At 41.7% G+C, this 13647-nt stretch overlaps 1 protein-coding gene across 1 annotated transcript; it reads right to left on the bottom strand.

The window, feature by feature from the left end:
• Positions 1-1209: 1209 nt before the first annotated feature.
• Positions 1210-5610, bottom strand: nhp2 (NHP2 ribonucleoprotein homolog (yeast)). Its single transcript, XM_079566536.1, has 4 exons — positions 5327-5610; positions 3124-3193; positions 2731-2836; positions 1210-1372 (listed from the first exon to the last, which is right to left on the bottom strand). The coding sequence occupies exons 1-4, from the start codon at positions 5484-5486 to the stop codon at positions 1247-1249; spliced, it is 462 nt and encodes a 153-aa protein (XP_079422662.1). The 5' UTR covers positions 5487-5610; the 3' UTR covers positions 1210-1246.
• Positions 5611-13647: the final 8037 nt, after the last annotated feature.

Here is a 13647-nt window from a genome sequence, read left to right on the forward strand (position 1 = left end):
CGCCCTCTTCTGGGAGAGTTTCCCCAACACTCAAAGTACCTCTGGGGGACAGCCACGTGACTGAAACAAGTCTGGGATGGAGTCCCAGAGTCTAAACACTTTAGAATCTGCCTTAGGGAAACTCAGACAAACCTGAGATCAGAGGCTCCACATTCAGTCGTCAGAGACAGAAGAAAACAAAAGCCCTCAGTCTCTTGACGTTATTGGAGTTCAGCTAATGCTAAACTGGAAACAAATAATTGGCACGTCATAACATGAGTGTTTAACTGATCCCCGAGACACTGTTTGGCCATAGAATGGTAATTGTAACTTTGCCCTTTGTAGCTTGACCCCAACAATTTTCTGATCTAGTACTTAAAAGTGCATTATGCAACTTGATGTTTGTGTGTATTAGACCTTGTGGTGACCCAGTGGATGTATGAGTGGTCAGCATGGCGCCTTTATCTTCCAGCACAGTGGTCTCTAGGATCAATTGTTTTGTAGGTTTTCTGGTGAGAGGTCAGCCGTGAAAACCTTCCCAACAGCTGATCCTAGAGACCACTGTGATGGGTACCCAGTACCCAGTATACAGACACTGTAAACTGGGTACTCTCCCAGTTTACAGTGAATACAATTGCCTACATGTACATCATGTGGTGACAGAAGCAGCTCAACATTTCCAGTGTTTTGTGTCATGTTGGACACTGAACTTATTTACCTGTGCTTTCTGAAATATGTACAATCCCCATTTTTCATTATAAAACCTTTCCCACACACTGGAAACCATCCAGTCACTCAGATTTGTCCATAACTTTTGGAAACGCTGACAAAAAAATTAACATCTGAACCAGTCCGACTTCTATTCTCTCAAACATTCTGAAACTGTTGATCTTCCTTGTGTTTTCTATTACAACCTCTTTTTGTCCCATCACCGTTTCCAGAGTGAGTTACTTTGTTCCACAGTTAAAAATGACTCAGATCCATTTGGACTTTATTTACAAAAACTCAAGTTACATTTTTAACAATTAAACATTTTTAAAGAAATAACTGCAGTTTCTCGTCTTAATAAAAAACTCAAAGTATCTGTTCAAAAGATGTACGATCCATAAAATCATCAAATTAAACTGGAGCAAAGTTCAGACCCGGCTTACGCCCAGGTTAAGTCTTGGTTTATTCACAGAGGTTTGGGCAGTGTGGACACCTCGTCACAGAGGTTTGGGCAGTGTGGACACCTCGTCACAGAGGTTTGGGCAGTGTGGACACCTCGTCACAGAGGTTTGGGCAGTGTGGACACCTCCTCCAGCACCTCGTCATACTGCTCCTGGTAGTCTTCGTGAGGTTTTATCAGAATCACACACGTCGGCCTCTTGGATCCAGCGGAAGAGCCCAAATCCTGCACGGAGCCACAAGCAAACCTCGTCAGTGATAAAGTAGGTTTCTGTATGAGTGGTAACCATGACGCCTTTACTTTGCGTCACGGAGGTCTCTACAACGCTCCAGGATCATTTGTTTTGTAGGTTTTCTGGTGAGGGTCAGCAGTGAAAACCTACCAGAAAAATGTTTTTTTTCTTTTTTTCCTGGAGCATCAGAGGCCACTGTGGTGTAAATAAAAGGAGCCATGCTGACCACTCACACAGTCAACACTTTTCTCCCACATAAAAAGTTGCATAATGCACTAGGGCTGCAACTAACGATTATTTTGTAATCGATTAATCTATCGATCATTTTTACGATTAATCAATTAATCGCTTGGCTGTGAATGGTGTAGGAAAATTTCATTTTTTAATTTTTTTTTAATCACATTATAGCTTAAGTGGCGCTGTTTGAGGGTGTGTTGATGGATTAAACTAAAAGGAAATGTTTTTTGAAGGTTCTATTAATGAAATTTACAACGTACAAAACACTACAGACCCTAAATATAAAATCAAAGTAGGTTTTCATCAAAAATACTACATTTTTTATGTCATTTTTGCTTCATTTTAGCCTGTGTGAACCAGAAAACGATTAATCGATTACTAAAATAGTTGTCGACTATTTCAATAATCGATTAGTCGTCGATTAATCGATTAGTCGTTTCAGCCCTATAATGCACCTTTAATGCCTTCATGCTAGGGCTGCAACTAATGATTATTTCGGTAGTTGATTTATCTATTGATTATTTTAAAGAATTAAGGTGCATGGAAACAGTATACTCTCAATGTTTTCTACCACATAAAGCTAAAGTGGCGCTGCTTGAGGACATGTTGATAAAGTAAACTTGAAGTGAACGTTTGTAGGAGACTCTTTGTGCAAATTCTGCTTGTAACTTGTAAGTTGTAACTTGTAATCTGGCATAGAATTGAAACAACTTTGTATTCAAAGTTGTTACAACTTGCAATCAAATCAACTGTCTTGTAAAAGAGCACAAAACAAGTATGTGCTTATTATACTTTTAGCTTATGAATCAAAACCAAATCAAAGTTATACAGTTCAACTTAATACAGAAACAGCTTGGTTTAATTTGAAAGTGACAGTCTGTTGGGAGTGCAGGAACAGAATTTTCAGAAGTAAATGATCAAGCTCCTCCCCCTATCTATCTTCTAATCTATCTAAATCTATCTAAATAGATAGATCTATCTATCTTACATCAAAATGCAAGACCAAGTGATCAGTTTTGGACATTCTTATAAAACATGTGAAACATTAACACTTCCAGACTGTCACTTTAATGTCGATCCACAGAACCAACAGCAGCAGGAGTGCAGCTCTCACCAGTTTGGACGGGATGTAGGCGTACGGCAGGCTGCGGTCCTCACACATCACAGGCAGGTGGCAGTATACGTCGATGGGCAGCGTGTCTCCGGCCAGAACCACGATCCTGAAATAACAAAGACTTTGACTACACCACAACATTGGAAAGTGTGTATTTGTCGCCTGCCTAGGGACTCCAGAAACTAGCATCTCTGCTATAATGAGTGCACAAGTGCAACTGGTCATTAAGATGCACTGTCCCCATCAAACAAATAAATACAATTAAAATAAAGAAACAAAGAACATGGATACCTGATACCTGAAAGCCGGTCTAAACTTGGACCAATGAATAAAAAAACATACTTTGAAACAAAAATGTATTCGAATTATAATTACATGATCCTAAAGCTTTACCCTTTCTCTCCTTTGTTGATGAACTTCTGCACTTCCTTCACTCCGCGGCGGATCTGCTTCACTTTAGACGCTGTGGAAGAAAACAGTTACGTTTAGTTAGACAATCTTCCCTTCACCAAAATATATATAATCTGAAGTATTTCCAAGTATTTCTCGCGTACCCCCGCCCCGGTCAAGGCAGCCAATGCGCAGACTATGCAGCTGAAAATACGCAAGTGACCCAGCTCCCTGAAGTGCCCTAAGCACGCTACTGTTCAAACTATCTCTAGTACAAGTTGAACTAAAAATGACCTTAAAACAGAGCGAACGCACTGGGCTACGAGGCGAACCACCAGAGGACGCTTGTTTTCTTAAACATGAGCATATCAGAAGGATAAAGTAAAGTCTTTTCATGTTGTTTGGAGCTGAAAAGGACTGCCTGCCTGTGAGTCAGTGAGGCTAATAATGTTTCTGTTGTTGACTTATTTAGTTATCTAGGAATATAGCTTGAATTAGGTCATAAACAGACTTTCTAACCCGGCTCATTAAAATACGCATTGCTACCACATTAATGCTTTTAATCACCCGCTAATTATCCCTCCTAACGTGAGGAGCAAACAGTGTTTAGTGGCTTAAGTTGATGTGGACCCTTTATTGGCTATAGAAGAATCCCTCAGAATACAGAACATTATTTGGAAATGTATTTTATGGGTAGGTCAAATAAACATACACACTTGACCCAACAGTTATATTATAAACTCACCACCGAATGTTTTATCCCTTACTGTACATTAGGCCTAGTTGACCTTGTGCCTTATTGATGGTGTTTTGTAAGGGGAGATGGTGACAGCTGTGGTGTATACTATAGAATGTGCTCATCAATTGTTAAATCTGTGCGATGCTGACGCCATGAGGGCCCCCCAGTGAAATAGTGCTTAAGGCCCCGGTTGGGGAACACTGGTCTAGATCAGCAGATCCCAACTTTTTTTGTCTTGTGTACCCCTTGAATCCTTCATTCCTACTCAAAGCACCCCTTGTCTTGAAGGTGCCTCCGATTATTTAGAAAATGATCAAATACACTCAGATGTATGAGTATGTAGCAGTGTGTTGGGTTAAATAAGGCTCTGAAAAATATGACTAAAATTATTTCACCCCCTGCCAAGCGCTCGCATTTAACTTTTAATCCTTTTTATGGGCCAGTGTTTGTTTATATCGTCAACTTTTAAACAGTTCTATTTTATAATGTAACATCTGTCAGAAAATAATCAGTCTTAACCTCTTACCACCCGCCTAAACCAAATGCATTCTGTCCTCTTTGGCCATTATATAGGCCTGTGTAACACCTCATTTGAAAGCTAAGACCCACACAACTGATCTTTTTCCTTGTGTTGTTGCTGTGTTGTGTCACCTTTTTGGGTTTTTTTTTATATTCTTTTTGGCACATTTTTGTTTTTGTCACTTTTTGTTGATTTTTTTTGTCACTTTTTGGTTGATTTTTTGTCACATTTTTATTGATTTTTTTGTCACTTTTTGTTGATTTTTTTGTCACTTTTTGGTTGATTTTTTGTCACATTTTGTTGAATTTTTGTCACATTTTTATTGATTTTTTTGTCACTTTTTGTTGATTTTTTTTGTCACTTTTTGGTTAATTTTTTGTCACATTTGTGTTGAATTTTTGTCACTCTTTGGTTGAGTTTTTGTCACATCTTTGTTTTCTTCTCATTTTTTGTGGCTGTTTTGGTGCTTTTTTCCCCAAGAAGCTTTGATTTTGATTAGGGTAAAGCCAAACTGGAGAAAATGGGATCCGTTCAGGTGGGAGTTAAGAGGTTAAAACGTGTCAAACTCAGCCTAAGATCCTCTTTCTGCATTTGTCGTGTCTGTTTACCCCTGATGCTAACACGTGGTTAGCATACCGCTCTGCATTTAGAAACTTTACGTTCTCTATTTTCAACAAGTGCGCCAAGTAACGTAGAATTAAATCAACCGGAATCCTCAACAATCTCATGTTAGGTCGGAATATTAAGTGTTATATATATATAACGTTACTTTACTGCGTGATTAAAAGATTTACATTTCTAATACGCGCTTTTCTAAACGATGTTCAGGGTCCTATAATGAAGATGGATTTAAACGCTGTAACAATGCTCAGTGACGGCTGTAATGAAATAAAACCACAAACTGTTCCTGTGCAGATGGTTTGTGTCTGTGTCGAGTCAGATCTTACCCTTTTTCACGCATTTGTAGAGCTTTTTGCTGAGTTTCTTGGAGGCTAAGGGCTGAGCTATGGGGTTGATGTTAGCGATGAGCTCGCTGTAGCTCCTCTCCGCGGGAGCAGCCGCTTCCTCCTCCACCTCCGCGGGCTTCTCCTTCTTTACTTTGGTCATTTTGGGACAGAGATTGGAGAGAAATCGAAGAAATGAAGTTTGAGTTCCCGAATGTCTGTGCCCTGAGCGAAAACAGCAGCTCCACGCCGTGTAAAGGAAGGAAGGAAGATACACGTGTTTACGGAGAGTGAGCCCACGAAACAGCGACTCCAGCGGACAGGAGGAGAAGTGCAACACGGTAAAAAGATCTTTCAGGGTGCGGGCTGATGGATAAATAATAAAATGAGTGAACTTGAACTATTTACAATTGAAGAAATTATTATCTATAATTCTAAACTGACGAGGGACATTTCACTCTCACATAAATAGATAAAACAGCTGCCAAATGTAAACTGTTTTAAAAATGAATTTCGTAGTGTTTCCTCCTTGCAGTATCCTCCTGGAATTTTGTGAAAAAATAAATAAAAATCCATTCAAACTATGGAGGCAATTTGCCAACACTTTTTTTATTTGAAAAAAAAAAGCCTTATTTTCTTCCATCCATGATCCATTTTCTTCCACTCTTCCGTTGCTGGGTCGTGGGGGCCAGTGTTAATTTAGTCGACTAAAATATTTAGTCTTAATTTTAGTCAAAGTGATATTTTTGTGACTAAAATTGGACTAAAACTAAATTAAAAGTTTTTCATGAGACTAAAACTATGACTAAAATGTCCAGATGTTTTAGTCGACTAAAATAAGACTAAATAAAAATGAAAAGGAGAGACTAAAATCATCCAAACTTCTATTGAGCGTCTGAAAGAGCCTCAGATCATGTAAATTCTCTGCCAAAGGACCAGCTCTGAGCTTTGTTCATGAGGAGCAGCTCCATGAAGCAGAGGAACAACATTAAATATGATTATAATGAATATTATCAATGCAAAGTCCACTAAATTAGTCTTAAATTTAGTCGACTAAATTGACATTCAATTTTAGTCGACTAAAACTAGACTAAGATTGAAAAGATTTTATGATTACATGACATTTTAGTCAAAAGACTAAGATTAAAACTAAAATAAAATATGTTGTCAAAATGAACACTGGTGGGGGCAGCTGTTGAAACTGCCCAAATCACATTGGGTCAGGTGTGTTACTCTATGCCTTTGAGAAGTTTAACACCTTCACTGAGCGCATTTTCTCCAGTTCAGCTTTATCCAAATCTAAAAGCTTCTCGACTGGAGCTTAAAGTATAGGCCAGAGTAAGTCTCATTTGAAAACTGAGAACCACAAAACTTATCAAAAGTGTAACTTCACTTTTTTCGTCGCTTTTTAAATTGTGTTATTGTTGCTTTTCCAGCATGTTTTTGTTCCTCTTTCGTCACGTTTTTGACGCGCTTGCATCCACGGTTTTGTTGCTATTTTCAGTTCAGGTGGGTGTCAAGAGGTTAAAGTGTGGGCCGAAACATGGTAAACCCAGATTAAACTGGCATTGATTGATGATAAATTCAATTTTCCCTATGATTTATTACCCTTTACTATGGATGCTATACATGTCTGTTATACAAATCTTTAGTATTTTTGTCATAAAGTTCATATTTAATGCCCTACAAAAGCTTGTAACTTCATATCAAACACAAAGATCAAATGATTAGTGTATTGATTTGTATTTTTCCAAGTTGTGGGGATCCAAAAACAGAAAAACAAACTTAATTTTTCCACACAATTATACTAGATTGGATTTAACATTTTAAAATTGTAAACTGGATATGGCAACAATAAAAACATTACAGGGAGAAGCGGTCCTGTTTACTGAGGTCCAGGTTTGTTCTGGGTCAAGACCGGGTTTGGTCTGGGTTGTGCCGGGTTTAGGTCAGGTATAGGAGTAGCCCAGGCCGTGTAAAAGTGTAGTTCTGAGGAGGAACTGTCCATCCATCCATCAGACTGAAAAAACTGAAATTACTGAAATAACCGGAAAAACAATTCAACCAGGTCTGAGTCCAGAACTAACCAGGATGACTTACCCGGATGCTGTAGCGTTGGCGTACAGCGGCCCGGAGAGTCATGGTCATGGTCATGGTCAGGGCCCCCCCCCCAGCCCCCACCATCGAGTGATTCATGCGCAACCGCTGTTGATTGACAGGTGCACATTTAATAATAACAAATATGGAATACGATTCTGCAAACTTTATAAACGTGGCAAAATACATGTTAGTTTATTTATTTGGACACTATGTTGTTTCATATGCAATACAGTCGGTGGCGGCATGTGCTTTTGTTTGTCAGCAGCCAATAAGAACAGAAGCTGTTGGTGATGTCACTTCCCCTTCCCCTGGGTAAGGACGGTCAAATTGGACAAATGCTGCTGAAGCTCTAGTTCACTAATTGCATAGAGATCAAACAGTTGACCCCATGAAAGGTTAAGGATCAGGAGCTAGAGTTAGGACAGAGGTTATAATTTGATGGTTTCGGATGCAGCCTATATCTCAGCGCAGGCTCAGGGGACTGCCTGTATTATTGACATGGAGCTGTTAGCAGCTAGTTATGATAAATAACCAATCAAATTGCTCCTCAGGGTGATTTTTCAGGCTTTCCTGTGGCCTGAAACATTGGGGAAGTCCGTTAGCATTTACCAACCGCTAGAATTTTGTGGACGTTAGCATTTTGCGGACGTTAAGTTGCGGTGACCACTAAAAAATAACTCACCGATTCTCTCCAAAATGTGCAACTGTTCAACTGTTGGCTTTACTCAAGGCAGAAGCGAGGGGGAGGGGGGAGCAATGAACTGAACCTGACGTTTTGTTTGTTGCTGAGTATTTTACTCACTCCTCGGTGAGTCTTGGTTTAGTCCTGCTTCAGTCCTGGCTCAGGTGGCAGAGCAGTTGCCTTATAACTGAAGAGTTGGCAGTTCTGCAGCACTGTTTTCTCGTTATTATTACATTATTACAGTACCTATAATTGAGCAGGAAAGTTCCACTGATTTTCCAAATCTATTATTCAGGACACCTGCACCGACACAAGGAGAACGTGATTGTGGCACTCTAAACTACAGGGTTGGCAGCTTTTATACACCAGAAGGCCTAACTGAAACTAGACATGTCAGCGTTTTCGAAACATAATGCACTGCGTACACTGCGTTCCAAATTATTATGCAAATTGTATTTCAGTGTCATAAAGGTAAAAAAAAAAAAAAAGGTTTTCAATGAAACTCACAGATGGTTTTGTGTCTCACTGACAATAATATCAGAGACCTGTGATGATTAGTTCTCAGGTTAAGCCCAGTTAAAGGAAAAACGACTGAAAAAGAACGCTCCACTTTATTATGCAGATCATCATTTTCAAGCAATATGGTAAAGAAAAAGGGTCTTTCTGCTGATGAAAAGTGTGAAATAGTTGAATGCCTTGGTCTGGGTATGAAAACCTTCGATATTTCATGAAAGATTAAGTGTAATCATCATACTGATAAGAGATTTGTGGATGATTCAGACACACTCGGGTTTGTGCAGATAAAGGCACAATATGGACGGTTTCTGCCAGACAAATACATCAGGTTAAGAGAACAGCTGCTACAAAGCAGCAAACAGGTATTTGAAGCTGCTGGTGCCTCTGGAGTCTCCTGAACATCAAGGTGTAGGACCCTCCAGAGGCTGCAGTTGTGCATAAACCTTCTATCCGGGCCTCCCCTAAACTGTTCATTGAAGCTCATGAACAGAAACGGCTGCAGTGGCTCAGAAATACATGAGGACTCATTTTCAAACGGTCTTGTTCACTGATGAGGCCGTGTGACCCTGGATGGTCAGATGGATGGAGTGGTGGGGAATTGTTGGTGAATGGCCACAATGTCCCAACAAGGCTGTGACGTCAGCAAGGAGGGGGCGGAGTCATGTTTTGGGCCAGAATCATGGTGAGAGAGCTGGTCGGCCCCTTTAGGCTCTTTTAGGCTCCCTGAAGGTGTGAAAATGACCTCTGAAAAATATGTGGAGTTTCTGACTGACCACTGTCTTCTATGCTGAAGAGCCGTGCTTTCCCGAACAAAATCATCTTCATCATGACAACGCACCATGTAGCGGCCAGGATTTGCCCTGTGCAAAGTTCCGCTCTAGCTACAGTAATTAGGCGTCTTGGACGCGTGTCTTCCAAACAAATCGTCGTAAATACAGTCTTTTCAAAGGTTTATTTGGCGTTCCTCATCAGCCTTCCTCGCCCCTTATATAGGGCAGGTAATTATGTAAACACACACACAGCGCCACACGGTGGCAGGAGGCTCAAACGTGGCTGAAATGGCTCCAACACACCGGCCCCTTAATTGCTGAAGCCAGATGTGAAAGCAATTACCAATACAAATACACAACTAAAAACGGAGCCATAACAAATACATTTCATACATTTACATTTTCAACAGTTTACTTTATACAGACATCAATCCAAATTCCAAAATCATGTCAGTAGTTTTCACATTAGCGTGGAGTTTTGCATCCTAATTATCTTAGTAAATGAATTTCCATTTCTTCCTTTTGAAGGTTTTGTATTGCTTAACTTGGACTAGTTTGTGGGTCTGTCCAACAAGCAAGAACATAGAACGGGTCAACATGGAAACGGTACAGATTTCAGAGTTCATTGAGCAACCCTTCACACATGTGGGTTCTACAGGAGTTTGTGCGAACATCATAGCTACAAACACCAACATTTTCTCTGCGTTGAAACAGTCCTTGTTCACGATGTTCTTTTCTGGCTCCTTATCCTTGAGCCAGCAGCAACCACCTCAGCAGTAGGTTGGTCGACCAGTGATCCATTTTCCCAGTCCAATCTGACCAGAGTGTCCTTCTGATCAACATCAGGAAGTGAAGGTTGTAATTCAGTGGAGTTAGCGGCCGCTGTATCATCGCAGGCAACACACTGTGGAACAAATATCTCCGGCCCTTCCCAGTCCACCTCATCAAAGCCATCACTGGCCCCTGTGTCTTCACAGACAGCCATTAAAGGGACAAAGATAGCTGGCCCCTCCCAATCCACTTCATATTCTTCAAACAGAAAGTGTGCATTTTTTGCAGTGTTCAATTTTACAGTGCACTCACTGTCCCGTTCACAAAACTCATACAATTTTCCATGCGCCATCATTAGGAAACTGTGCTTCCACGATCGAACTCACGAAGTTGCATACCAGGTGTGTGATCTGCCTTTGCTTCGTGTAGTCTCCGAAATGCGTGGCGTGGCAGGCTTCCACTGCGGGCCGCTCCCTCGTGTTCCAAGCTCCCGCGCAGAGCCCGTCCCGCGCCAGTCGCCACCACCGCTCCTGGTAGAGGACGCACATACAGTCCCCTTCCTTCCTCTTCCTCCTCCCGCCAACAGTCCGCCGGTTCGCCGTAGACCTCGCGACGATCACCGCCACGGTAGTTGGTGGGTCCACTCCACTCCAGGAAACCGCGCTGTGCCACTCACAGCCGGCGCAAGCTCTGTACGCCCGGTGCCCGAGGCTATCTTTTTGACAAATGTAGCGGCCAGGATTTGTCCTGTGCAAAGTTCCGCTCTAGCTACAGTAATTAGGCGTCTTGGACGCGTGTCTTCCAAACAAATCGTCGTAAATACAGTCTTTTCAAAGGTTTATTTGGCGTTCCTCACAGCCATCAACAAGTACGCAGATTTCCGACTCCATAGACACGGTCAAAAAGATGTATGCCTCCATACTGCAACACCTGAGTGCGCCTTCCTCGCCCCTTATATAGGGCAGGTAATTATGTAAACACACACACAGCGCCACACGGTGGCAGGAGGCTCAAACGTGGCTGAAATGGCTCCAACACACCATGTCCTGCTGTAAAGAATACCTCTGCATCACAGGCTGCTTGCTATGGGCATAAAAGGAGAGAAGAAGAATAAGATCTTTATTTATATAGCGCCTTTCACAGACATAGTCACAAAGCGCTTTACATGAGACAATTGTACATTCACTCCATACTCGGTGGTGTAAACTACGTTTGTAGCTTCAGTTTCCCCTGGGGGAGACTGACAGAAGCGCTTTCGCGACTACACACGTCTGCGCCAACGGACCCTCTGACACCACCATACATTCACTCACACACATCATTCATCCTGGCCTATTGTGCATGTTTTTAGTGGTAGGGGAAACCGGAGTACCCAGAGGAAACCTACGCAGACACGGGGAGAACATGCAAACTCCACACAGAAAGGCCCGTCCAGGTGGGAATCGAACCCGGACCTTCTAGCTGTGAAGCGAGAGCACTAACCGCTGCGCTACCGTGCCGCAAACTGAGAGAAACCCTCAACCTGTGGACCCTCAACCATATTGAGAACCTTTGGAGCATTGACAAGGGTGGGAGGCAGTTTTCATCCAAACAGCAGCTCTGGAAGGCTATTCTGACGTCCTGCAAAGAAATCCAAGAAAAGAAATAAAAAAAACTCACAAGTTTAATGGATTTAAGAAGCTCTTAATGAAGCTCTTATCAAAGAAGGGCTCCTATGTTAAAATATAACTTGACCCGTTATATTTTGGATTGAAATAGCTTTTGATTTCAGTAAATAAGACCTCCTAATGCTACAAATTCAACAAATGACCATTTTCAGTTAAATACGAGCTTTAAAATGTATTGAAACTACTGTATGAGTTGCATAATACATTTTTACAATATTTATTTTTGAAAAAAATACTGTTATCACTGGGACGTTTTTTCAACCACATTCAAATGATCCTCTAACAGTGTTAAGGCTTGAAAATTATGCTGAGTCTCATTTGAGTTGATAGTTTAGAAAATCAGAGAAAAATATCATTTGCATAATAATTTGGAACGCAGTATAAGTAATTGTAGTGTTTGTGTGTAACGCCCCCTCTGGGTCCATCACCAGGGCACAAGGAGACCGAGACCAGGAGAAAGTTTTAGGTTTGTTTATTTCGTAAAACCACTACTAAAATTGATGAGGAGCAGGTTAGGCAGATGGGGTTCAGCTGATGCCCTCAGGAGTAGGAGGAGCTTGGTGGGGACATGGTTGGAAGGAACTTGAATGGGCTTTGTGAAGGGCTCTTTTCCAGGGGTCCAGGCTGAACGGTCGGCATACTCCGCAACATGGCTCCTGGTCTCTGTGCTGGTCAGGTACTATGACCCCAGCAACCACACGCCGTCCCAGCGGAGCAGCCGACTTGCCCTCAGACTGGCCTGGACCCCTGGTGGACAAGACCAAACAGAACAATGAGGCAATGTTAAGAAATAAAACATTCAACGAATACATCTTCATTTATGAACAAGCATGAGTGAGGCTACTGACCTGGTGGACAAGACCGAACAGAACAATGAGGGAGAACAAAAGGTGCACAGGTGTTTTTATGATTAAAGTCCCGCCCCTACTAACTGCCCACTTAACTTAAGACGTGGCCATTGGCCCACTGCAAATAAAGAAACACCCACAAAAGAAAATCACACCCAACTTAAAGTGGTAGTAAGGGAGATAAGGGAGACAACCCGTTACATGTGATTTGCTAATTGAGACCTTTCAAGGCACGAATACAATTCAGTGTTCAATGCTGCCTGTGACTGAAGGCTTTTGAGAAGATTGTCACAGTTTGTCAGCCCATGCCCATGCCGTAATTATGAATGCTTTGAGGATCTTGAAAAGGGCTCAGGTCCTGCCGTCATCCGCCTCTGTGTCAGTTTGGGTTACAGATTGAATTTAATCCACAGTTTGGCCTTGGTTTAGTGCTCTGGCCTGGGTCCGTCCTGGTTCAGGTCTCTTACATAAGCTTGTGCAGTGCAGTGTACAGGAGTTAAGCCAATCTCATTAACACCGGTTTATTTTGGTTTGACTTTTGTCTCTAAGAGGGTAATACTCCACTGGCCGTGTCCTGCTTCTCTGCAGCCGCCGCGGCCGCTTCACCACGAGGAGTGAAGCAAAATTCTTACCAAATTCCGAGACAGTTCGACAAAAGAAGCCAATAAACATCTTTGTGACCAACCGCAGACCGCCACAGCATCGGGATTTTGCAGCAAGACTCGGAGAACAAGCAACTGTGGCAAAGGAATGGACTCATTACAATCAAAGAGCTGGAATAGGCTTTTGCAAACTTTCCAATCAGTGAACGCGAACGAGAAAAACTTACTGCAAAAGATCGAGGTATCTACAATTGAAGTAGCCGCCATTTTGTAAATCGCTTTATTTTGAAGCTTATATTGCAAACGTTCAAATCACTGGCTGCCATCGAGAAAGACGACTTTTACAAGATACATTCAAGAAAAAAATA

Source organism: Gobius niger (assembly GCF_951799975.1).
Source record: "Gobius niger genome assembly, chromosome: 11".
NCBI classification, from domain to species: Eukaryota; Metazoa; Chordata; class Actinopteri; order Gobiiformes; family Gobiidae; genus Gobius; species Gobius niger.